Source organism: Neolamprologus multifasciatus, chromosome 11 (assembly GCF_963576455.1).
Source record: "Neolamprologus multifasciatus chromosome 11, fNeoMul1.2, whole genome shotgun sequence".
NCBI lineage: Eukaryota > Metazoa > Chordata > Actinopteri > Cichliformes > Cichlidae > Neolamprologus > Neolamprologus multifasciatus.
The window spans coordinates 32,524,216-32,551,572 of record NC_140449.1 but is presented as its reverse complement, the minus strand read 5'-3'; the positions used below and the strand labels follow the sequence as shown (position 1 = coordinate 32,551,572).

Sequence of the window (27,357 nt, the reverse complement as noted above, 5' to 3'; positions counted from 1 at the left end):
CCGTTACTCCCCAACACTGACAACTACCAAAATGAAAAATACATTTAGAAATAAATATATTCATTATTACATAAAACTACTGTGCCAATAAATGCAAAAATATGAAAATAAATGCTTATTTATGATTTCTTTTCTTTGTATTACTCTTTTTTAGTCGTATAATTTCCCTCTTTATTTCTTGTTTTCTGTTTTTAATGACATATGCCTTTAGAGTCATTGGTTTATTTACCTTTATTTGGCCGTTTTGAGTCTCCGTACTCTTGAAGACATCAAGAAGTGATTGATTCTTAATTGTAATTTTATCTTGATGCCAAAGCCAACACCAGACATGCGCTGTGCTGTGTTGCTATCTCCAGTTTTGATGGAAAAGCTCCAGCACATGCACTACACCTCATCTAAGAAGGAAAAAAACAACCTTTGTTTTCCTGTCAGTGTCTATTATCACAAAACTGAAGACTTTCATTTCATTTTCAGATAAGTGCTACCAGAAAATGACACCTTTTCTAATACAGTGATTGATGGCAGTGAAAAACAGGCTGGCTCACGTCAATGTCACAAGTAATTTTTGTTTCAAAATCGGAATTTCTGTTAGCTGCTTGTTTTCCGAAATAAATTCGTGGCATTAAACAGAAAATAACAAATGTTCAACACTTTATTTAAAGCTGAAGCCATTCCAAGCTGATGTGAAGGACACAGTGTTGTACTAAAAGCAAGTTTGGAACCGTTTCTACGTCAGCTGGAAGAAAGCTGAGATTTTCAATATAAAGCTGAAAAATCATCGTGATTCAGTGTTTGCAGCATTTTCACTTTCCTAAGAAAAAGAACAGAAATGGTGAGACCGTGATTTGTAATGTCACTGAGCAAATACTCGCTGCTGGAAGAAAAATCATCACTCAGATTTTGATGATTGTTTGTTTTCACGTGACTCCTTCATGAGCTGAGAAAATTGTCCGACCTCTTGAGCTCATTAAATCATCTCGCAGCCGCTGGAGAAATGCAAAAGCATTCCTTAAGATAAAATCAACCTTTTTTATTTCAGATCATTAGTGCCAATATCTTTACTTTTTCACAATGATAATTTGCATTTATACAATACCTATCATCTGAGATCTGAGAGAATAACAACATGTTTGGCCTGGGCAACGCTCTGTTGTTGCCAGTAGGCAGGAAGTGAGGTCAAGGCTAAGGTCACTTCCTGTACATTCTGCTTGTGTGGCTTCAAAGGCTCCTCACTGTCTAACAATAGCTGTGGCTGCATGAAAGAGCCTCTTTTTTATTTTTTTTCACACACATAAATACATTTGTTCCTCTTCGGGAGGTGCTACCAGGGCCAGGCCAGAGACCAGTGGAGGTGTTTTGTTAAATTTAGATTGTTTGCTCCTCTGCTGTGGAGACCCTGATTGCATTTCAACACAATCAATACTGGCATATTGGATCTGAGAGAGAGGGCAATAAGAGCCAATAAAGCTTTGAGGGGGCGCTCGGGCGTATTGTCTGTCAGGCAGGCAGGAAAACAGCAGAGGCCGCGTTAGAAGAAGCAATAAACAGGAAGGCTCGACGAAACAGTGCCGCGTGCAAACACAGCTGAACGCGAGACAACCCGACGTGGACCGAGACACAGAGGCTGAACAGATATGTCACCCAACAACATGTGTACATGTACAAAAACATACATCTAGGAGCCTCAAACACCACCCACAGTCCCTATCTCAGATTCTATCTCTTCCCCTCATTTCCTCTCTTTTCAAGACGCTCGCAGTCACTTGCTCATCTGATGACGCACACAGGTTCCCCACCCACATGCAGAATTAATATCTCAAAAATAAAACCCAAAGAGCCCCAGGATATGTTATTTTGCCATAGCACTGGGACAAGTCTTGATAACAAGCCTTTTAGAAAGCGCAGTTATGACTGGAATCTCATAAATCTTCTGGGATTTTTAGATTAAAAAAAAAACAACCCAGATGCCTCTGCAGCTTTTTTAAACTTTAAAATGCCTCTCTAAATCTCACTTGCCACGGTACACCTGCTTCCATTTAGTTTTTTCTGTTATTCTCTGGCCCTCTGACCTCACATTTTATTCCCTACCCTCCCATCTCCCACAATAAGAACTGTCAGCTGAGAAACCTGTAACACACTCAGTGAGCAGGCTCGAAAAATCTGATTCAAAACAGGTGCAGAATATTTTGGAGTGGGATGTTATATATAAATATATATATATAATGTGTGTGTGTGCAGAGGGAGAGAAATAAAAGACACACACATCATGTACCTGAAGCTGATCTGGGTTAACTACAACAAAGCCTTCAAACACACGTAGCAGCCTGCAGTGAGTATGCAGCATTACCAGAAAAGCTAATCTTAAACATACTGCTGAGCAGGGAGGGAGTGCGAGGGGGTGGGGGAAGAAAGAGGAAGGAACCAGGCAGAAATCTGCGTTTCCTGTTGCTGAAAACTTTGTCAGCAGTTGCAGCCGTTTGAAGCTTAACGAATGGAACCTGCTGAGCTCCGGCTCTGTCACACGCGCCTAAAATGCTGCTCTGACATCTTTGTCTCAGCAAACGATGGCTTGGCATTTTGCTGCCTGAGTGGCTCGAAACGATACAAGCGGCACCCGCTAAGTGTGCCACTTACTATGGATGGAGGAAGAGAGAAGACGCTGTGACACAAGCCTGAATTTGCACTGCTGGTTTGGCCGGCGGTTCGTGGAAGATTCCACGATTTTCCACTAATCACGCTGAATACCTTCATCAGGAGCTCTCAGTGTGAGAGACGAACTGTTCTTAAGGAGGTCCAGATTATAAATTCACTATTTTCCTAACGTAATCACCACTTGCCCCTTTTGATTTCTCAGACCATCAGAAATACATTTCCGATTCAATTCACTTTGGGCTGCATCTAATTTCAGCTGTACAGCCACACTCTAAGCACTGGGAATATAATGGAAATATAATGTAAAAACCAGATGACCGTGAATTCTGTCTTCAATGTCATTCTCCCCTCCAATAGCTGCGATTCAATTCCACCTCTCAAGCTGGGGAGCCAGGGGATAAATCCAGGCTCCCCCGCCATCCAAGGACTAATCTCCCCTCGGAAAGCCACTCCGGCATGCAGCGTTCCTGCTGACCTCTCCCACAGCTCTGTCTTATATCTGAGTGGAGTGACGGAGGGAGCTACTCCTGTGTGTCACTCACCTGCCGCCACAGCTACAGCTCATATTAACAAGGGGACTCAGGGCTCAGGGGTTTTGCATATAAATGATGTGTCTCATTCCCGAGATGATATCAAACGATGTGTCTAGTCCTTTGTGTGTGTGTGTGTGTGTGTGTGTGTGCGTGTTATGGTCTTATGCCTATTCACCAGTTTTGATTTCAAGGACGACATATTTATTTCTCCGGTATTTCCCAACCACATGCCACGAAGCTGCAACGTATTGAGCATGTTTTCAATCTTTCATTCCTCCTGATGTTTTTAACATTTCAAAAATCGCATTTTGGGAAATAAGATTCGTGCCACGCATCCCTGAGTGTGTTCGCTTGTATTCACAGTCAAATGGCTTCTTTCCACGCCATCTAACGCGAGCTTTTCTCTCAGTTCCCCGTGGGGTCATGATCTCAATATCAAACAGACTCTCTGTTTTGTTTTTTTCGCCAGGTCTTTCAGAGGCGATTGAATGCTATTAGCAGAGTGACCGTGAAGCTGAATGCATGCTTTAAAATGATAAAGAAACATGAGGCAGCAGCAGCAACTCATCACGCTCATGTTTAGTGCTGAGCTTTTATTACATAGAGCTTTCCACTGATTTACTCTTTCTTTCATCACCGTTTTTCTGCAGTACAAGGTGTTATTTTCATACATTTGGTAGCCGGTTAGTAGCCTGAGGGGCCATTGGGGCGGGAGTTGCAGAAAACTATGATCTAACACCGTGGCAAGCAATTACTATAAACATTATTCACAGTGCAGTAGTCATAGTAATGCAAACTCAACATCATGAGGGCCTTACTCGAGAAGAGAGAAGTTAAAGTAAAACCGACACAGAGGCCGATGTCTTTGCCACATTTATTCCACAAGAAAGGTTTTGTCTTATGTCCGATTTGTTCACGCAGACAGTGATAACTGTTTCTGAATCACCACACCACACTTTTTTATGCTCAGTTGCAATATCCAGATGAAATACATAATCATGCTACACGATTCTCAACTAATCACAATTTAGTAACTCCTCGAGTTAAAAGTAACTTTTTGAAAAACTCTGTTATATTTAGAGCATCTTTTCAGTGGAATAAGTTGCCTTATGCCAGACGTTCCCAAAGTGTGGGGCCCGCCCCCTAGGGGGGGCGCAGAGCCATTGCAGGGGGGGCGCGGCATGAAAAGGGAAAAAAAAAACAACAACGCTTGGACACTGCTAGCACGGGCGCCCACGCAAACGCAAAGCAGGAGATGAAGCATCGCTGAATATGTTTCCAAACCAACTTCATTCTAAGCCAAAGACTAGAAAATATGGTGAAGCATATCTTCCCTTTGGTTTCACCTGCACAAGTGCCAAGGTAGGTCTCCCTTCAGGATTGGTTTTCCCTTTGTTGGGAGCAGCGCTGGGCTGTTTAAATCACGGACAAACAGTATCCCACATTCTTGATTTTTAGTTCACAAACACTTGTTGTAATGACTAACTACTCCTGACATTTTGGAGATGTTAGCTCTTTATACAGTAAAGTTACAGTGGGATACAAATATTTTCTTACTACCTGTAATTTATTGCAGATTACTTGTATTTGCTTAATTGTTTACTAAATGTTTGAGGTGTGAAATAAACCCAATGGAGCAAAATATGGGTGTGTGTGGTTGGAGGATGTGTTCGTGCGTGCGTGCGTGCGTGCGTGCGCGCGCGAGGGGGGGGGGCGCGAACATTTTTCTTGTAAAACAAGGGGGGCCCAGCAAAAAAGGTTTGGGAACCACTGCCTTATGCAATTAGAGAATTGGCTTCTATTCATAATTTTAAAAATCACCTAAAAGCCTATTTAAGCAGTTTTTAATTTATTTGTAAAATTGTAAGAGGGTAATGTCACACAGAATGTGTATTCTGTTTGAGTGGGGTTTTTTTTTTTTTTTTTTTTTATAATTTTTAATATTTACATGTTTACATTTTCAGAATTGTAAAACCTTATTGTGGATGTAAGAGCCAAATATTGTGGACATTTTGCATCCAACTCATTGTGTAACATTTTATTTGGTGGTATTTGATGGTTTGGGCCCCAGGAAGACTAGCAACCACTGTTGTGGAAGCTAATGGGGTTCCTTATAAATAAACAAAATAAACAAATAAACAAACCACTGGACTTTCACAGTGTTTTATAGTGCTCTCAACATCAACAAGCAAAATGTTATAACATGTGGTGGGTGATGCTTACACGCTAACAGCCAGAACTGTAGGATGACCATATTAAAGATATCTACTCTCAATGATGTCACTGAGCGCCAAGAGTAGAAAAAACTGTCTGAAACGGCTTTTAAGAGCAGCCTGAGGCCTGTGCTGCAGTTATAAGTGCACTGTTACAACGGTGGATGCTCAGTTTCTTCCCCTTGTCTCTGTATGTACACAGCCTGTGGGCACTGAACCACCGACTACCTACTATTCAAACATGTTGTTTATGAGGGGCAACCAATCAGAAGAAACGCGGCTCATATGAGGAGGAAACAAAGGTAAAACGACTTGTTTCAGACAGCTGTTTTAGTTCTAGTGGGTAAACAAGGTGCATGTTGTTAATGCAAAGCTACTCTAGTAGGATAAAATTGTAGAGCTGTGAAACACAATGATAGGCCATATTTAATGAAATCACACTACAGCTTTTATGTGAACTGTGACAGTAAAAGAACACCACAGCTGGAGATAAAGCAGATAAAGCAGATAAGCACAGGCCAGCACGATCTGAGTTTGACTCTGAGTTTAAAGTTTTGGCGTCCGACACCAAAAGATAACAAGAGGAACGCTCACATGGGGATCATTATAGGGTGCCACTTAAAAGTTACAGTAACACTGAGCTGAAAGAGGGGTAAAAATCGCCCGCTCTTCTCGGGATTCTCGATTCTGCTGCTTTAAAAACGATCACAGTAAGGCACTGCGACAAAGAAGGTGAACTGAGGTCAAACAGGAAATAATAAATGACTCCCGGTTAAACACGTTGGTGGTTGTTTTGTTCTATTTTGACAGAGCAGTGCAGCACAGTTGTGGCTTTAATCGCTTATGAGTTCAAGTGTTTTGGCCACTTGTAACACTGAAGTCAACGTTTATCTCTTTTGTTTGTGCGTGAGTATCCAGCAGATGCGGTGCACATTGATTGTAATGGTCTCACTCTTCTGCTGATTAACAAGTGGCAGTCACATGCTACCGAACGCCGGAACGAGACAACAAAACCATGGAAGAGAAACCGACAAGCCGGCGATCGTAGATTTAAACAAATGTTTAAAAGCGTTTCATGAAAAAAACATAATCAGTGCTTTTACTGCACAAAAGATACATTTGCAACACGAGATTGTTGTCTGTGTGTCTGTGGCTCAGGTGGAAGGTCGGGTTGTCCGCTAATTGGAGGGTTGACGGTTTGATCTCCAGATAGTCTGAGATGATGGATTGTTTTTTTCTTTTTAATTTGTTGCTGGCTTCACAAATCAATACATTCTTACAAACCAAGAATTATGGTCAGCGTAAGGAGTTACAGTAAAACAGTAAGTATGTGCAAAATGCAGACGAGGTAGTTGTCTGGAGAATTCATAGTGGGCCCAATGTGTCCCGCCCCTGCATGCTGTAGCCGCTGCCCAAAACAAACAGACTTTTTCCTTTCATACTATCTGCTCTTTAGCCGTGGTTTGAACATGTGAAAAAGACTACAGCATGCCTTGCAGGAGCGGCGGGGCTGGTGCATGCTTTGGTACAAAACTGGGTTGGAATGAAACGCACATCAGAAAACTCCACAGGGCACCTTTTAAGAGCAGTAAAAACAGTTAATTTTAAGAGTCGTAAGTAATTAATTAAGTATGTGTAATTACCTAAAGATGTAGTGTAACAAATGTTCTGTTGGCGCTGACAATGTAAGTATTATGTCCCTGCCCCACAGCTCTACCAGAGACTATTTTCATATTCATAATCTTTGACTCTGCCTTAAATATTTTACAGGTTTCCTGGAGAAAAGGCCAGACGCATGAATCATTGGCTACACTTACATACACGCTACAAGGTAATTACAGCCATGAGTAACACACTAACCCTTCAGCCTGAAAATCTGCTGATGCATGAAGTGATTCAGACACTCGACCATGCTCGCCGGATTATTTCTCAAACGCAATGTGTTCCTAGCTCAACTCGGCAGACACGCACATATATTTTAAGAGATGAACAAAGGCAGAAACATAGACAGAAGCGCACTGACAGTGACAGAGCGATAAGGCAAGACAAAACTGATTACAGTAAGTACCAACCCCCATCATTAAAGAGCATACTTCAAGATAATAATGTGGCCATGAACCACAAACGCACGCAGTTCAACAAAAGGGAGGCACCCATCCACCTCCCGCTACCCCTTCAAGCCCCGCCCTCGTGTCAGGTCCCATATGACGGAGGATAGAAAGCCTCCCTGCCCCCTGGACGCCCACATTCCCCGGCTCCTTCATCCATCCAGTCCAGTCTGCCTGACAAACTAATGGAGACTAATCAACTGCCAGGACGAACACGTTGCACACTACATCTCCCTGCTTCCCGTACCATCCCCCCGCCTCCACTGCAACAACCGCCACCCCCACCAAAACTCACCTCCCGCAATCATTTTAGCTATAACTGTCAGGGGCAGAAATAACAGAGTGATCGCTATATATAGCACCCTGACTCTCCGCTGGCCTAGTACGTACACATACACACAAACGCACAGCCTTGTCCCTGCGCACATTCATTCCCCATTAGCTCACCTTAACCTTTATGACCTCCATTATGCGTGTGACCTTATTCTAATCCTAATTCTAGATATAATGTTAAATTAACCTTCACCTGGAGTCAGCGTCTGTCTATTCAGTAGCTACAGGTCGGCAGATAAGTTTACACTTTGTAAATGAAGGTCTTTTTCCAGCAACACCAGTGAGCTCAGTGTGTTTACACAGAGTCTGACTGTTGGATTCTAATCATTGAAAGCGCAATACCCATTTGCTCATGTTTTATCTGTTTTTAAAAGTATCATCCAGGTTATGACTAATAGCCTAATAATAATGTGGGATTAGTCTTCTAAACGGCCCGAGGTGTGTGCATGCTTCAGTGCGGTTTCTTTGTTTTGATTCTGCGGGCAAGCTGCAAAATGTCATGGGAGTGAACTGGAAGCAAAGCTGAGTCTTTGAAAAATGAAAAGTACGCCTTGCAGTTGAAAAAGAGGAGGGAGCTCTGCTTTTGGGGGGCATTAGCAAAATTACTTTCCTGTAACAACAGCATGAAGGATAATGGTTACGTTAGCATGCTTTGATTAGTATTGCACACTTAATTAGGGCCAAAATCTTGTCCGTGTGCTTGCAGACTACTAATGCTGTCTCCTCAGATGACCATAACATATATATCGATATATGTATTTATATATGCATTGTGTGTGCGCATACGTGTTTGCACCAAGTACGCAAACAGAAGAACAAAGTGTGTAAAAATGAGTTTTTTAGCAGCCACCGTAACTACTATTTTCTTTATCTCGTGAGTCTGTGTGATTCATGCCAGCAAAATGCAGCTCAGGAGACACCTGCTGTAGTGGGAACTACCACAGAGGCAGTTTGGAGTGTAGTGGCATTGTGTCTATGTGTCCTTCTGTGGACAGATTCTGTTAACACACTTTAAAGACCGGTTTAGTCTGACCCCTGTGCCATCATTCCCTGCACTTTAGACTCCCTATAATGTTTATCTTTATCTGATTTAACTTAGGTTAAGTTAAACCAGATAGGTCAAAGATGGATGTGGTGTGAGTACTCTCGCCACAGCTGCAGCTGGTGTAATCGCATTGCTTAAAACTAGTTCAATTTAAATAGTCAAAGGAGCTTGCAAAGAAAAGCGTCTGGACTTCTTTAAGTTACTTGAAGACGTTTCACCTCTCATCCGAGAAGCTTCTTCAGTTCTAAGGTCAAATGGTGGAGAGTCCCAGATATAAACCTAGTGGGAGTTTCCCCCCACAGAGGGACAAAAGGACCCCCTGATGATCCTCTAATCGCCTGAGCCAAGGTGTGGAACTGGGTGTGGGTTCCAATCAGCCAGAGTTTCGGGTGAGTTCATTGTGAAACCTAACCCCACCCTATCATGTGATTTTGTGAGGTCAGATGTCCCAGGATGTGAGTGGGCGTTAAGGCGTCTGGGGAGGGAACTCAAAACTGGATTATAGATGGCAGAGAGTTGGTGTCGTAAACCACCGCCTCTGTTCAAAGATGGTCGCTCACAGTGGACATAGATGCTTCTTTCACTCCTCTTTCAAACCATCTGTCCTCTCTGTCCAAAATGTGAACATTGGCATCCTCGAAAGAGTGACCTTTATCCTTAAGATGCAGATGGAGACTCAGCTGTCCATCTGCAGGTTTATATCTGGGACTCTCCACCATTTGACCTTAGAACTGAAGAAGCTTCTCGGATGAGAGGTGAAACGTCTTCAAGCAACTTAAAGAAGTCCAGACGCTTTTCTTTGCAAGCTCCTTTGACTACAATGACCTGGATGACTGAGAACCTTCACAGACACTTCAATTTAAATACTGTATCTAGAATACTGTGCCGCTTACTTGAAATCCAAGCAGTTTTCACACAAATCATCTTATTAGTAGACGTTTTGTGCCATAACAAAAGTGAAGATGCGTGCTCCTCACATGCACTACAAAGCATACAATGTAATAGCCAAACCATGAAGTTTGGTCTCTGCATCTCAGGAAACAGCACCAACCTTCATTTAGGACAGGAAGTAGAGGCGGGGGGTTTTCTGCCTGACTCTATGTGAATATGTGGGCATCAGTATATGGATTCTACCCTGTAAAAACAAACGAATCATTTCCATATTTCTTTCCGTGGCTCAAGCAGTCTCAGTTTGACTTTAGGCATAATCTTCATCGTTAGCATGTCCACTTTCTTTCCAGCCCACCAGGCTGGAAGCTAGGCTTCTAAAATCACAGTAAAACTAGCTGAAGAGAAACAGCTTTGTGACCTTGAACAAAACAGTCCATCACCGCAGCAGGACACCTTTTACTTTGTTTGCATCCCCTGCTAGCAGCTTGGACCCTACCTCCCATAATTGATGGTCGCCAGCAGGAAGTTTGACATGGATTGGTCTGGAAAGTTCTATATCATTAGCATGACGTGAAAGCATGACTGACTAATTGTCAGAAAAGAAATTATAATGGATGTTGCTATACAGGGAACAAGCACTAATTAACACTCTGTCATTACAAGAAAATGCTGATGAAAATTACAGCTTTTATTCCACGAGTGATAGATTTCTTCTGTGCCTGAATATATTTTATTTATTACTGGTTGTTTGATATTGTACTGTTTTTAGAAGGGGACTAGACAGATTAATTGTACTGGAGGTAAAGAAAATCACACATAGAGCACAGAATGGTGTATTTTGTTGCAGGTAATCCCTTGGAAAACGCGTGAGGCGCGCTGATCCTTTACTATGCAGAGATATGATGCTGCAAAAGCCTTGAGCTAGTCATATAATTTCAGCTGTGCATGTGAAAGATTAGATTGTTATGGCCCAGCAGCACAAAAAACACATTAACATATCAGTTACAATACACTGATCAATAGCAGTGATTGTTGCACAGAGATTTGTGTACCTCAGTGGTAAATATTGTGGGTTGCACTCTAGCTGTGGTTTCTGAAATTAAAAGGATCGAAGATTTTGTTGAACACATTTAAAGGTTGTCCGTCTTACCGTCTTTGCCGATGAGGAAGTCCAGGTAGCGGTATGTGTAGGCCATGCCCACCTTGGTCTCCACCTGTGGTCTCTTCAGGGTGGAGTAAATCTTCCCTGGACTGTTCTCCTCTGAAACTGGTTTCATCTTGCGTAACCCGCAGCCCATGGCTCCACAGTTTTTAGGTCACTCTTTACAAAGACCCTGCAAAAACAAAGGACAACGTGCTTCTTTAGCTGAGCTAAAAAGTAGACATTGCATTGCAGAAAACAAAAACAATAAAAAGCATGATTTAAAATTGATTATAAAAAAAAAAAAAGAAGCTAGCAAAGACTTATTCAAATTTAAAGTGGAGCTCTTAACAGCTGACAGGCTCTTGTGATCACTGGGGAACAATTAGCATTCCATTGTGATGTTTCTGTCACTCACAAGTTCATAATAATTCAAAGACTTACTCAAAGTGAGTCAAATAACTCAAAGACTCAAAGACTTCTGAGATGTAAGTATTCTGTTTTCCATCGCGCTAACTGAGCTACAGTTGCAAGAGAGGTTTATCTTTTGTTTTGTGTTATGGAAACAGATTGAACGGGAACTACGGATGGATTTTAAACTGCAACTTATTGCTTATTTGAAAAATTATAATAGTAAATTATGTGAACTGTAAAACTAACTGTAACCCCCCCAAAAAAAGAAAAGAAAAGAAAACAACAACACCCGTGCACAGGATTTTGTGCACCAGTGGTCAAAAACACTAATATACAATAACAATATATAGCTACAAACCATAACTTGGCTTTCCAAGCTTTGCAAAAGGAAAAAGTACAATGTTGGCTCTTGCTACTATAATCAAAATGGGTATAATTTTGTTGTGTTCATATCTGCTGTGAGTTTCAATTGAGAGTTTTAATTCCTTGTTGACCACCCTATTAAAATAAGGTTGTTTCCATTGATTAATTTGCAGACGAGGTAACTGTTTTGATCCAATGAAATTAAAAAGTTTAGTTTATTAAAAACGTTTTAAAATTCCTCCAGATTTAAAAAATGTCAGCAGATAAAAATAAAGGATGTGTAATTTGGTCTTTTTTTACTGAATGAAACAGGAAGGTCGGGGTTAAGTGTCGTATGGTAGTCCAGTTATTGACCTTTTTTGCTACATTCGATAAATTTGTAGTACAAATTTGATTTACCGCTCATTTTATGATTGTTTTTGTTTCATGTGTTTAAATGATCACACATGTTTGAATGGCCAATGCCAAACAAATGCAGATGATTCACTGTGGTGGTCACCCAAAAGAATTTTAAGACGTCTACATCTGGGAAATTACCAAAAAGTTAAGATTTCACTGAGTACTACCATCTTCACAGTACAGAGGACAAAACCCCGGGTGCAGACCTACAGAAGTGAATAAAGCTGTCTAACAAACAAACAAATCTCCTAACCATATCAGTGCATATGTGATCACATTTTCCACTTTCACTCATTCTTTATTAGAAGTTTCTAATTATTTATCTCTAGCGAATGTCTGCCACATGGGAATTCCCTATTCTGTTTCTGTAAGGACAAGACGGTGCACGCGCGGCACAGAGTTGTGTATTTTCTCCTAGAAAGCTTGTGAGGCATTTCTTATTATGCTTTGATATAATGCAGCAAACGCATTTTATAATATTAGCTGTTCTTATAATTTCAGCTATGCATGTGAAAGGAGCATTCGTTTAGATTTTTATGACTTTAATGGATCTGTTACAGTGCACGGATCAATAGCAGTGATTGCTGCGCAGACGTTTGTGTATCTCATTGGTAAATATTGTGGATTACGTTGTGGATTTTTGGCAAACCTAAGCAAGTGGTCAGGTACAGTCTCACAGGTCCTCAACGAGCCAAGGTTTAAAATAAAGCTGTTTAAATGACAAATAGATTTTCTAACCATGTCAGTGTGAAGAATGTGTAGTTCTTGTGCATCACTGATTCTTTATTCTAATGTTAGGTGATAATTATTTATCTCTAGTGCATTGCATTTCTATATGATATAGCTTTACTATTTCATGAAATAGTCAAATGTCTCAGTTTCAACATTAAATTTTTTTTTTTGTGAATAACAAACAGTTTTATGAGATTTGCAAATCACTGCATTCAGTTTATATTAACATTTTACACAACTGTTAGAAACAGAAAATGGAAAACCTCCATTGTAGTACCTGATAGTGTACAAAGTGTTTAAATAACACACTTATTGATATCAGTGAGCATCCCTAAGCAAGGACCAGACATGCACATTGACATGTATACACAAGCGTAGGAAAGCAAAGATTCTTCAGAAGGAAAACTAATAAAGGGCAGCATGTTTGGTAAACCTCTGTACATTAACATGAATAAATAAATATTCTTATAACCTGATTCCTAGGGAGGCCAAATTAGCAACAACCAGGGAGTGAGAGGCCTTAAAGGGCCAGTACTACAGATGCCACCGTGTCCCAAATGCTTTGTGCCAGCACCACTGCCTCTCTCCAGTGGCTTCATCTGGGAATAGGTGACATTTCATTGTGTTCCACTGATTAAACTCAAGAACGGATGGATGGACAGATGGATAGATGGATGGCAGTGGCGCCCTCTTATTCCACCTTGCCTAATGAAGATCCCTCTCTATTACTCCATTATTCTCTGTACTAATTACAGCACGTTGAAGGGGTTTGGCAGAATCGGAGTTGACCGTTGCTTCAGAGACGACAGGACAGGAAGTGAGGAGGGGCACAGGGGGTTCCGACGTAGGAAGGAGTGGGAGGCAAAAAAAGGAACCAGCTGCAGACGGGGCTCTGTTAATGAGGTGAACGGCAAGAATGAAAAGGTGAGAATCAATCAAGGCAGAAAGAGGAAACAGGGGTGGCCAGGTTGGAGATTGTTCGCATAAAAGGGGTTTGGGTGGTGGGGGGGCAGCGGGTAATGCATGGCAAGTAGAGTCCGGAGGAAAAAAGAGAGCGTGCAATTAAAGTCGGCTGAATAGAAAAAGGATGATCAGCATACAAGATGGAAACAGGGAGAGAGAAAGAGTGAGATTCATCACGGCTGTCGTGCCAGTGTTTCCAGTGGCACCGACATGGACGTCTTTGTTGGGCTTTATAAATCTCAACGTGTATAACAGTCATATTTCTCCTTGTAATAGCGTTCAGAAATGGACCACAAGCTGATGGATTTATAGCTAACACCAGAACACAAGCACGCAGCTACCAACCCAGCAAAAACGCACTGCAAAGACGTAAGGATAACTTCACTGGATCCCTGAACGCCTACGTTTGCTTGAAAAGTGAAAGGACACTTTTTTTTCCTCGATACCTTTGCAAGCATGTCAGATGTCCAGCAGATTTAAACTGTCCAGCTCTAAAGAAATGGTGCTAACCAGCTAACCTAACATGCAAGAACAAAAGGTTGAGAAAAGATCCCCATGCAACACATAATGAGTACAAAATGTGTATGAAAGTAGATAAATAGCATGAACAGGTTTTTACTTGGGATGCAACGATACCAATTTTTTCAAACCGATACGATACCGATACTTGGATCTGAGTACTTGCCGATACAGAGTACAAAAACCGATACTTCTACCACACACACAAATACAATTAATTGGAAGACAGGTTTTATTATATTCCCTGCCGATAAAAAATAAAATCTTAATAAAAATGACCACAAAAATTTCAAGTGAAAAATAAGCACTTCTGTTAAATTATTGCAGAGTCTCCACATTGTAATTTTACAAAATATCACTGAACTATTGGCACTGTCTGGGCGGTTGGGAATTTCATATCGCGGCTCGAGTATGCTGAGAAGACGGTGCAATCCTATGTTTTCCACGGCCGGCATTGGCTGGTCATCCAGAGCGATAAAATGAGTCAGAGCCTCTGTTATTTAAACTGCCCGTGGATTTTCTCTTGACATTTTTCATCGCTTTTCCAAAACCTGAGTTAAAGTTGGCTGTTCCGGTCCACACTGCTGACATTTTGCTTAGCCTAGCTACAGCAGCCTCCAGTTTCTCTTTTTTATCTGGAGCCGCCAGTCTCACTCGCCTAACCCTGTGCCTGTTTAGCGCGGGATGTCCCCCTAGTGGCCAATCTAAAAAACTACAACAGAAATGACAAGCCACCCTCTGATTAATGAAATAAGTTGGTATCGGTTCATGGTATCGGTTAACTTTTACGAGTATGAGTACACACACATTTTACAGTATCGGCCCCAATACCCGATACCAGTATCGGTATCGGTGCATCCCTAGTTTTTACTTATACAAACTGCTGTGATAATGTTACTAATGTAGACATTTTTACACCTGTAATCAAGAGGAATGCACAGAGGGTGAATGAATGGTTGAAATTATACTGAATACTCTTTTAATATCCTGAAAATATTACATTTTACTTTTAACCAGATTTAGACATAAAGGTGAAATCTTTAGAAACTGGTCAATCAGCTTTAGCCCAGAAAACAGTATCCATGTTTGAGGGGGGGGTTGTCCTCTTGTTTTGTACAGTGAAAGCTTCAGAAGCCTTCTAAATAGTTGCAGCTTGTTTCTTATGTACTGAGGCATTATATGTTTCCCACTCAGCACGTGCCAAGCAGGACTAGTGTCTTGCTTCCGTTTCAAGAACACAAAAGCCAAGCACAATCTGCAGAAGATGGCACAGTCAAAGTCTCTAAAAGCCCTTCAGTCTCCCCTTAAATTGTCACTCAGGACTGCACTACACAGTGCTACAGTTCATCGCGCAGCATCACAAATGACTCTGCCATCAAAGAAAACAAAGTTTAAAAAAAAAGAAAAGATCTTTTTCCCGAGTGTTGGATTCCTACTGTTGCCTACAGTTACTTGTAAATAGCTTTTATCATTTCTCCTTCTACCCTGGAGAGAGAAGGAACAACAAGAGGGAAGGCGAGGCTCTGTCATGTAGTCTACACGAGATGGAGAAGAAGTAGTCAGAACAATGGGATGTGGAGGAAAGGGGATGGGTTGTGGGGGGTTGTGGGAGGGGTGTTAGAGGAAAACAAAGTAAAAACTGGAGGAACTCGTATTTGCATAGCTCCTTGAGCCCAGAGAGGAGGCAATGTGAGGTGAAGCCAAATGGGAGTATTTTTAGAGTTGAACCGATGGAGGAAATGTGACTTGTTTATAATTTTTGAGGCACTTTCTTGCCAGGAAACTCTCATCTGAGGTTGAAGCTCTGGCCAGTTGTAGCACTGAAATTGCCCCCCCCCTCTGAAACAGAGAGTTAGGTATGCTTTACAGGGCTGACAGATACTGGGTAGTTATGGGAAAGGAAAAAAAAGACAGGAAGAGGGCCATTGATTTCCCTTTTGCTGAATTAGCAACGATCCTTTTGCCATTTTGCTCCATCTTTTTTCTCTTGCTAATGGCATTTTGAGGTTTTATTTGATAAGAGGTTTTATTCGATAAGATTCCCCTCTCATAAGCCAAGATTGACATTCAGATGCTTTGTTGTGGCTGTGATGCACTTAGTTTTGGCCCTTACAACAAAAACATCCCATAGCACTTTGTATTGTGCTGAATGCGAAAAGACAACATAAGGAGAGACGTTTCCCTTGTCCTGCTGGGGTTTTTTTTCCTCATCTGTCAATCAACAACAATGATTCAGTCCAAAGGTCTGCCTTTCTTTCTGTGCTCACATTGATCCCTTGAGTTCATCGCCTGTTGTCTCTTAGGATTTGGCACATTATTAGACCTAAACAAATTGATTTTCAGACACTTAAGGGCTTGAAATCTCCAGAGATATATTATCACCTGGCACATATTATCATTTTTTATGACTGTAAATTTAGCATTCAAATATTGCACATTGTTATTATTATTATTATTATTATTATTAAAGTATTATTATTTACTTTGAAACAGTAAGGATTCTGAAAAGCTAAACATCTGGCCACCAAATGAAAGTCTACAGCCATGAACTTCACTGTTCTTTTAGCTTTGTTTTGGTCTCTCTCAAAAGTCAATTCTACTTGCTTACTGTTGTAGGGTAAGGACCCCACAGTATTAGAAGGAGAACCTACAGTAAGGCTACGTTCACACTGCAGGCGAAAGCGCATCAAATCCGATTTTTTTGACCCTATGCGACCCATATCCGATCATGGTCTGACAGTGTGAACGGCACAAATCCGATATTTTCAAATCCGATCTGGGTCACTTTCGTATGTGGTGCTGAATCCGATACATATCCGATGTTTCAGAAAGCGACTGCTGTTTGAACGGTCATGTCGCATTAAATCCGTCTTTTACGTCACTGACACAAGACAGATGCCAATTATCAGCGCTTGAGAAGCGCCTGATAAGACATCGCGAACGCTTCCTGGCCATCCAGTGAAACTATTGGGAAGACAACGTGAACATTTTATTTGTACTGTATAATCTGCAGATTCTGACAGAAATCTGCAACTATCCTTTGAAGCACCGCTCCTCTAAAACAGCAATAAGGATCATTATTTTGTTATTTACATTATTATGTAAATAACAAAATAACTTAAAGCAAAAATTGGGAAACGTGAAGTCTGAAGTCTTTATATTAACGGCCATCAGTCAAAAAATACTGTTGCTCTGGGTCTAAACAGAGCGCGTTGTGTGTGACGTCTTCTTTTGCGCATGCGGGCCGCTTTGAGCGTTCACACTAGAGCGCGTTTGCTGTCGCATTTTATTTGTAGTGTGAACGAGCAGACAAAAAAATCGGATTTGATCAAAAAATCGGAATTGAGCATTAAGACCTGCAGTGTGAACGTAGCCTAAATGACAAAGCACTGGGAAGAAAGCACTTGGTTGGCTGAAAGAGCATGGAATAAGAAACATAGAGAAGGCAGAAACACCAACAAACAGGCCAAACACAAAGCAAGAATACAACACAGACAAAAGTTAAACACATTAGAAGAGAGAGCAGAAAAGCAGCCTCAGTCTGTGGTAGCGAAATTCAGGAATGGATTATGGTGGCCTAATGTAGAGAGGATGTTTGTCTCCCAAACTGATAGTTGAGCCCAAAGAAGAGGCGCCTCACAGCTGAAGGCACAAGAAAGTTGCCATCCGAGAGCATTTAAGTATAATACGAGGTTTTTGAGATATGATGGGACCTGATCATTCAGAACTTCAACAGAAGGATTTTAAACTATAAACTGCATTTAAGAAGCATTCATTAAGGAGTAGCCCGTAGACTGGGTAAGTCTTTATTGGCGTACTCTCGCTGCAGAGTGGAGATCAAAATCTTTTACTTATGAAAACAGCCTCACTTTCTAACAAATTCTAATTGTTATCCTTGTATGTGTCTTGGATTTGGTACTCAGAACATTATGGAACAACTGAAAATCTCCTATCTGTAAAACCAAAACAATGAAATAGTCTAAAAGGTGCCCAGAAAGCCTCCTGAAATGACAATAAGTCTTTGTACATTTGTCAATACATCCAACAGCCTTCAGAATGTGTTATTAATCTTCTGTTAATGAAAATATTGGATTGAGAAGCTTCACATTCCAGTTTCATAATTAGGAAATTGCACATCAGTGTGGACGATGATCGCACAAAACCCCGTCTTCAGCTTACAGGCTTCACAATACCAAATGAGTTACTTAATGCTGTCTGACTGAGACCTTCCCCACATTACAGGACCGTGTTACAAGGCTTTGATAGTAACATTGCTGAGATCAAACCCAGAAGCATGGGAAGCTTCAGAGTGGATTAATGCAAGAAGACATTAATTAGGACACTGTGTTCGTGTGTTCTTCCCTGTGTAGTCTCCCTTTTAAGCCTACTCTCTTCTTTTCTCACTCGCTCTCTCGCTTTGTCTCCCTCACCCTCTTTGGCTTCTTCTGACTTTTGATCTTTTACAATCTGACAAGTAAAGGGGCGCTTGACTGTGTATGGTGATGGGTACTGCTGATCCAGTATCATCCACGGGTATTGTGAGGAGTGCTGTCAAGAGCTCTACAAGGCTGAGTGGTTAGAGAGACCGCCATGAAAATGAGCGGACAAGACCGGCCTCACATGAGGAAAAACAGCACTGGTTGTTGGCCGAAATGCATTGAGTGACTCATGTCTATGTTTTCTTGACAATCAACCCCTCGTAATGACTTATCTTGAGAAAAATGCATTTGCTTGTTGTCCAAAAAGTCCAAAAAACAGTGTTGGAACAAACCAATGTGGAAGTGCAGCCCCTTGAATGGCCGCTTAAGGCTGGTTCCAATCTCCTGTGACAAAATGCCCAACTTTACAAGAGAAATCAATACTTTGTTAGCCTGTTTCTGTGTCTTTCTGCCATACACTATGCTAACACCAGCAACTCTGATCCAATTAAATATTTACCGCTTTACCTGAACATGCTCAACTGTCAACTTTGTCTTCAGGCTGGAAATGAATAAGCTATATGATGTGTCTCTGTCTCTTATCCTCAGACAATCCCTATATCCAAGTTGTTGAGCCTAAAAACTAGTAACTTGTAGTTCTTGCTAACATTATCTTAACTTTGCACTGCACACTTTCATTAAAATATGGTTGCTTGCGGCTTTAAAAACATATTGTGATGGATATACTCTTAAACACTTAAATGGCGGTGACTCTGTTAGGTGAGTACAGCTCAGTGGGTGTGACATCTTTAAGCTAAACAAAGAGACTTTTGCTCAACTACCAACAACTGCTGTTGTCATAATTTCAGCGCGGTTTTGCACAAGTGGTTGACCTTTTTTTCTCTCTTTATAAAAAAACAAAGTTGTACGTTTGAAGTGACGATTAATTTCGTCCACTTTTTAGCTGAGACTGCACCTGGAACCCATTTATAATTATATCATCATGTATAAATAGTGAATACCATAGAATAATAACTGCTCTTAGACACTTACAAATGTGGCTTGCACAACACTGGACATTATATTCTTCATTTCCAGTTAATACTTGTACAGCTGCTGTTATTGTGTATATATATATTTATAATTCTTCATACATTCTTATATATTTCTATACTGTGTATTGTGTATTTTGTTGTACAGTTATTTTATTTTCAACTTTAATTTATATATTTTATCTTATTCTTTCCCAGTTAAATTTACCCTTCATTCTAATTTGTGTTGTACAGTTATTTCATTTTTAACTTTAATTTTTATATTTTATTTTATTTTATTCCTTCCAAGTTAAATTTACCCTTTTTAATTTTCATATTTATTTCCTATCTTATTCATAGCCTTTTCTTTTTTTTTCTTTAGGTCACGAGCAGTTGTCTAAGCATTTCACTGCATATCGTACTGTGTATGACTGTGTATGTGACAAATAAAATTTGAATTTGAATTTGCCGGATGGTTAAACTTCTCTCACCTTTAGTTGGTGATCTGTTAAAAAACTGATGACATACACTCTCAGCACACTGACTTAAGTCACTGCCAGTCTTTGGTATATTTGGGAAAACCCCTTTACCATATGCTGCCACGTGTACGCGTTACCATGGTTACCGCATTAACCATACTTCCGGGCTAGACTACATATTTGAATAATGATTTTGTAACAGCTCACCATCAGCAGTTTCACATTTACCATCATGCTATTGCTGAAAAATCTCACAATCCTGCAGTTTCTCTGCATTACTTTTATACAACAGTCTTATGTGACTCACGAGTTTACCTGCTAGGCCAAAACCCTTCCTGACCCTCTCTGACCCTAGTCTCCACTAGTGACTGGCTGGCATCGGTCTAAATGAACTAGTCAAAACTGGTAATATTGATTGAACTAAACAACTTAGTTGGGAAAGCACCAGTTGCCTAAATTTAACACGACTTTCACGAGTGTTTTTTTGGGAACAGAATCTTACAAAAAGCCTTGTTCATGGAGAGATCACCAGATTAGCAACTGATTTTTCCAATAACTCAGCCTCAAAAACGTCCTTCACTACCCCTCTGAGTTTCTGTCTCATTTCTGCTGCTTCGGGTGACAGCATGAGCTAAATGCCTGAGAAGGTTTGCACACTGGAGTTGGAAATCCCCTACTCGTCTCTTTCTTCCCTCTTTTGCCCTTGCCACGCTGAATCGTCAACTGTGGGAAAACAGAGAGGATGGAAAAGAAGAAAGAAAAAAGACAATGGACACTCAGGCAGGATGTTAATGCTGTGACCTTTTGTAATGACACGGTCCTTTCAAGAGAACGACCTACACTAAGTGCGTTTACATGCACTAAGTAACCAGGTTATTCAGAGAATCAGGTTTAAAGCGTTTACATCCCCTGTAGTATCGTGGTTATGGTAAATTTGTGTTCATTCTGTGCCTTAGAAACCAGATTGTGTGTTCAGTGAAAGTGTACAGTAACAGTAAATTTTGCTTCCCGTTTTTGTCTTTTTATCATGTTCCAGAGCCCACGTAAAGCACAGCAAGAGACAGACAGACAGGCTGAAAGCTAAAACTCAGCTCTGCTGAAATGTTCAGCTTTCAAAATACTTCCTTAGATGTATATAGAGCACTATACAAGGTGGACTTGCATGCATCACTTATTTTAAGCTGTGTTTCCTTTTCCATAGTATGTATATAAAAGCCGCACATAGCCACCATAGTGGCACAGATTCCTTGTTGACTCCACATACTAAAGCCTCGTTTCATTTCTGCCATGCTGGCTTGTTTTTATTATATTGACCAGAGAGAGCAGCGCTAAAGCTAGCAACTAGATCAATGAACTACATGCAGTGTTGGGAAGGTTACTTTTAAAATGTATTCCATTACAGAATACAGAATACATGCCCCAAAATGTATTCTGTAACGTATTCCGTTACGTTACTCAATGAGAGTAACGTATTCTGAATACTTTGGATTACTTAATATATTATCATGCTGTTTACAACTACATGAATGTACTATTGCTGTGATTTATTACTGTTACTGAAGGTCTGCGGCTCCGAACCGTAGTAAAGGGACCTCTGGCTAATACGGTGGGTTCTGTGTCGGGCTCGTAGCTGAAAACTAGCTTTACTTTGTTGTCTGGGTCAACTTTGCTTGCCAGAGACAGAGAGAGGCGTTGAAAGGCTGCTCCAACGGAACTTATTGTTTTTGGAGGAAAACACGAACACGGTGTACAGTCGAGTCTTAATAGCTTACTTACAACTGGGCTCGTCAGGCTCTCTTCTTGGCTGCAGTGGTTATTATTATATTTACATGCTTCCAGCTCCCGTTTTTGCTCGATGACAGCTCGTACTTTTCCTTTTTCTTTCTTCCTCCCTCGCTCACAGACACATAACGTGTATGGCAGTCCATTCTCCCTGCAGCACGGACTACACTGCCTATGATGCTACATTCTTTAGAGCTATACCTGTAGCATTCTGCCTATTAGCTTAGCACAACAACAACAGGCGCTCTCTCACCCAGGAAACACGCAGAGAGAGAGAGCGTCACCCTGTAACCATGGCAACCGTAACGCTGCCGCCTGGAACAACAGAACGTAGCTGTCAAACAAAACCCAAACAGTCCTGACCCGCCACAATATGAAACAGGGAAGTACCGCCGTGTAATCCATTTATTTCAACAAAGTAACTGTATTCTAAATACCACCTTTTTAAACGGTAACTGTAACGGAATACAGTTACTCATATTTTGTATTTTGTAACGGCGGTACATGTATTCCGTTACTCCCCAACACTGACTACACGTATACATTTCGACACTCACTGACACTGAAGCACTTTGGATGGGCGGCACCACACAGTAAGGCATAAAATGTAACCAATTATTTTTACTTAAATATGAACCAGAAGACACAAAAACGGTTGAGAGGTCAGGTTTAGCGATTTGAATTGGTGGATGATGAGGCCTAGCAGACAGCACTGAGCCACAGCCAACACACACAGTCTCAGCACACATCTCAGTCACCACAATCATGGCCCCTCCTACTTAAAAGCCGTTGCAAAATCCAAATGGGTGACATAAAAACATAAAAATATTAACCAATTATGAGGCAGAGGAGAAAATTCACATGGAAACCAAAGACGCGTTTCTGTAACAGGCTGTAAACGTGCTTTTCATGCTGTAAAGTTGGGCATTTTAAATGGTGGTCTATAGGGATTGACTCGCTTTTGGAGCAAGCCTCAAGTGGCTGATCGAGGAACTGCAGTTTTTGGGATTTTAGTATGACCACAAAAGTTGATACTTGCTCTTTCACTGTTTGCAAAGTCACAATGTCATTATTGGTATATTATGAAAGGTCTTAACATCATCCACCTTTAAAAGTGTTTTGGGAATCATGCATGAAAACAAGCAGAGAAAAACACAATCTGGCTCGCAAGCTAGCATCTCAGTGTCTTTCAGCCTATGTTAGTAGAAGCAGAGCTGGATCATAGCAAGCATAAAAATGAACAGTGAAAAGTTGGATCATAATGCACGAGTTGATATTTTTGCTGATCGTTGATATTTATGTTCACCATGATACTGGGTATCTGACTTTGAGATAAATGAGTATGTTTTAGTACTGATTATGTTCATTCTTTGGTCAATAATTCTTTTACTGTAGTTCTCTTAAAGCACCAACATCTTGGCTAGCATCTGAGTGAAATTCCTTTTTTTACTGCATTATGTAGCTACATTTCAGTTATGAAATGAATGAATGCTGTAGTTACATTTGAATGAGTTCAGATAACATTAAACTGGCACCCTATAGCGGACCTGCAATCTACAATATATATTGCATTCAGAGGAAAGTTCTGCTATATCTCCAGAAACTTCTGGGTTATTTTCCCATAAATTCTAAATTATTCTGGGTAACACTGCACAGCTTGACAGAGAAGGTGAGTTATACTATTGTACATTATTAAAAACAGTTTTAGGGAGCACTGGTGACTACTACTGATGTAGGTAATCACAAGTTACCATCATGAAGGTGCATTACATTTATTTGCAGCTGCATTTCTAATTAGTAACTGGTAAAAAACAGTGATGGAAATCGTCAGTACTGAACTAAGGAGATGCTGCAGAAGATAGAACAAACTGGTTTCAAATATTAAACTGATTAAAGTGATGAGTAACATTCAAAGAACACTGAATCTTACAAAAAAAGCTTCAAATTGGAAATGTTTCCGAATCAAACCTTTACTTACTCTCAAAAAGATGGCCATGGTTACTAAAAGAGACATTTTACTTCTTCCAACTCATTGAATTTATATTTCCTTTGAATGCCCAAGGACGATACATAATGGCAAGTGCGCGGCACAAAGTAAAAATGGAAGATAAAGAGTAACGGGTTTAGGCAGAGAAAATCGTCAAATAAGCAACGCGGTCTAGCCAAGAATTTCAGCCGTTTCAAGGCCCATAGCATCTATGTGGTTTACTACAGCCTTGGTCAACCTCTCCTTATGGTCTCAAGGCCCGGTTACAGTCCATCCACACACACACACATATCCCCACAAACACATTCATCGAGGGAGCTATTGCCATGGGAACCAAGCCCTCTATGACTATTCCCTTCCCAGGAGAAGAATAGGCACCAATCTGTCCCAACCTCTCGCTTTTTTTATTGTCAGATTCTCTCTTTCTTCTCTTGTTCCGGCTGCTATAAGCTCTCAGCCCACCTCATCACCTGGACTGATTCCCTGTTTCCTAGTCTCCTCTTTCCACCTGTTTCCCTCCTCTCCTCCCACATGTCTTTGACAGTCATGAGTTTGATTTGTCATGCATAATCTATCCACAGTGGGATTTGTACATTTCTCACAAGTGAAAAGCAAAACATTATTTCAAGTCAACCTGCACAAAAACCTGTCTTGGTTGTTTTTGCGCTGTAGCCAAAGAAACATGGTGAAAGAAAGCTTGTCATTTCAAGAAAAACGAGAGAAGAATATCCTGTTAAACAGAGAAAACTTGCTGGTTGCCCCCTTTTCTATTTTTTCCTTAAACACGGAGGGGTTTGAAGAGATTTCCCGTGAGTGACTCATTGCTTTCTGTGAACTTGCTCCAGGCAGGTCATTTTTTATTAAAGCCAGCCGGAGCTAAGTTCTGAGATTTTCAGACACCCTATTGACATGTCCGTGTTGGACATTAACCAATCAATACTGCTGCAATTTTCTTGACCACCCATTACAACAGAAGTCAATTTGCCTTATAGAAATATCAAGAGGGGTGTTGTTTTCTTTTTCTGTGCTTTGAGGGTAAGCTGCTACACAACTGGCTGAACACTGGCTCTCTGGTGTTTGCCGTCTTGCCTGGAGGATTTATCCTAATATGCTGTCTCAGGTCTAGAAAAAAGCCAGAGGCTTGAATAACTTTGTATCTTCAAAAGCACGATCACTGTCATATTGCAGCCGAGTGAGGAAAAATAATCTTTGCCCAAAATCTTGTAACCGAGCATTTCAGACAGAAAGGATATGAGTTCCAACAAAGGCTGTCAGGAGCAGTCAGGATGGCCAGCCTAGTCTCATTCCTGGTGCACTAGTTAGTGCCGTATTGCCAGAGCTGCCGGCCTTTGCTCATTTACAGAAAAAAGGAGTTCTTTGGTGTCAAAGCTTAATGCACCTGGTTAAGGCTTGAGTGAGGCAGTTCTGTCACTCTCAACTCATCATTTTAGTGCATTTTTCAGTGCACGGTGTGCTTTCCTAAATCTAACCAAGTAATTTAGTTCCAAATCCTAACTTAGCCTGGCGTAAAATTAAAAACAAAAAACCAGCATAAAGAAAAGCAGTACAAAACACTGAAATCCCTCACTGACAAACCTGCCACCACCATGCCTCTTCATCTCTTAGTGGCCAATATTATCGCTGCTGATGCATCAGGGCAATGAGGCCTAAGAACACCATTTGCATAATGCAGAGATGCGGGTAGTTTCTGTTTAAACAGTATTATATTGCAGCTGGGGATGAGACTACACTGGGATGACTTCCTGACCCTGTGAATACCCTGATAGAGAGTCGGTGACATCGTACCTCCAAAACAGTTTTGTCTGATAATCGCCTGCCTTCAAAGCACAAAGTGGGTGTTTCAGAAGTCAAGCATTTAGTCTGGATAGCGGTTGTTTTTTTATTTTTAATTTCAAAAACTGATCGGATTGTACCATTCCTCTGTCTGACTTCCTGCCCTCTTCATAAGCTCTATGCAGCATGACGAAGCTTCCATCAAAAATAACCTCGGTGCTTAGTATAAGTGATGCAGAGCAAAGAAGCGCTTGTGGGATGTTTCTGAAATGCGCTGCGGTGCAGCTAGTGGAATCACAGGCATTGGCTCAGTGGACGCAATTAGTTCCGGCGGTCGTGTCGTAGCCAAAACAGGACGCAGACACCTGCAGTGCGATTCAATCATGAGAACTTCAAAACCTCCTGCCTTATCTAGCAGCACGTGATGTTTACTGTTTAATCATTCAATTAAAATTGTGCCAATTATGAATTCTTGTTTAACAAATGACATCAGTTTGAGTCCTAAATACGTATTGTCATGAAAATATCTGCAATTATACATTAAATATCCCCAAATATCCATTTTCTCCTTCTGAATGTATATTATATTGATATTAAGGTTGTCAGTCACTGTCAAGCATAGCGAATATTTACTGTTTTTCATAATCCAAATCCAATTGTACAGATAGATAGATAGATAGATAGATAGTTCTGTCTGTGGTTGTTTGTCCATACATACTCAGTGCAGAGGACTGCACACATTATGGTTTGTACCAACCCACGTTTGCCAATTACCTTAATCAAATTTCACACCCCACAGGGGGATAGACTGTGCCCGGATCAGATAGCAAACATAAGTTGATTAAAACATGTTTGCTAAAAGACTGGAGCGAAAGAAAATCAACACAGCTTTAGGAAATACACAAACTGCTGGCTGAGAGAGAGGATGAAAAAACATCTGAAAAAAATATATAACTGCTACTGTGTGCTGTAGAAAACAGGTTTAAATGGTTCAGTGATGAACATTCAAGAATATCAGACTGATTCGTTCACCTGATTTTACCAAAAATAGTACAAAAACAACACGTCAAATGTTTGCTGAAGATATTTTTGAAGCTGCTACAGAGTCGTGCTTACAACTGCAACTCGTTTCTTTAAACAATACTTCATAAGCATTTGATGAATGGCAATACCAATTGTGCTAGTTTTGATGTAGTCTATTGTTGCAATGCTGCTGGAACACAAGAAGGATACATTGACTGGATTATATAATCTGTTGCTCCAAAACCTGTATATATCAATTAGCATTGATGCTGCAATAAGCATTAATCAAAAAACCTGATACTGAGGTTATAAATACTTGAGCACCAGTATCCCCAGTAATACTAAAAACTACTTTTTAGTATTACTGGGGATACTAATGGATTAGTTACTGATTTGCAGCTACTGTTCATGTGTTCAGCTGCTAGTGAGGGGAGGTACAGGCAGCCTTATAGCCCCTCCCCTCACTAGCAGCTAAACACGTAAACAGTAGTTGACATTCAAAACAACCAATGGACATTTTATGAGGAATTTCGTGAG

At 40.7% G+C, this 27,357-nt stretch overlaps 1 protein-coding gene across 3 annotated transcripts in view; it reads right to left on the bottom strand.

Moving 5' to 3' along the window:
* Positions 1-27,357, bottom strand: part of rftn1b (raftlin, lipid raft linker 1b) — a 160,995-nt gene that overhangs the window by 122,665 nt on the left and 10,973 nt on the right. For all 3 annotated transcript variants that reach the window (XM_085178299.1, XM_085178300.1, XM_085178301.1), the window contains one exon: positions 10,926-11,109. In XM_085178299.1, the coding sequence (XP_085034425.1) occupies positions 10,926-11,073 (148 nt within the window). In that variant the 5' untranslated portion in view covers positions 11,074-11,109. The remainder of the gene's footprint in view (positions 1-10,925; positions 11,110-27,357) is intronic.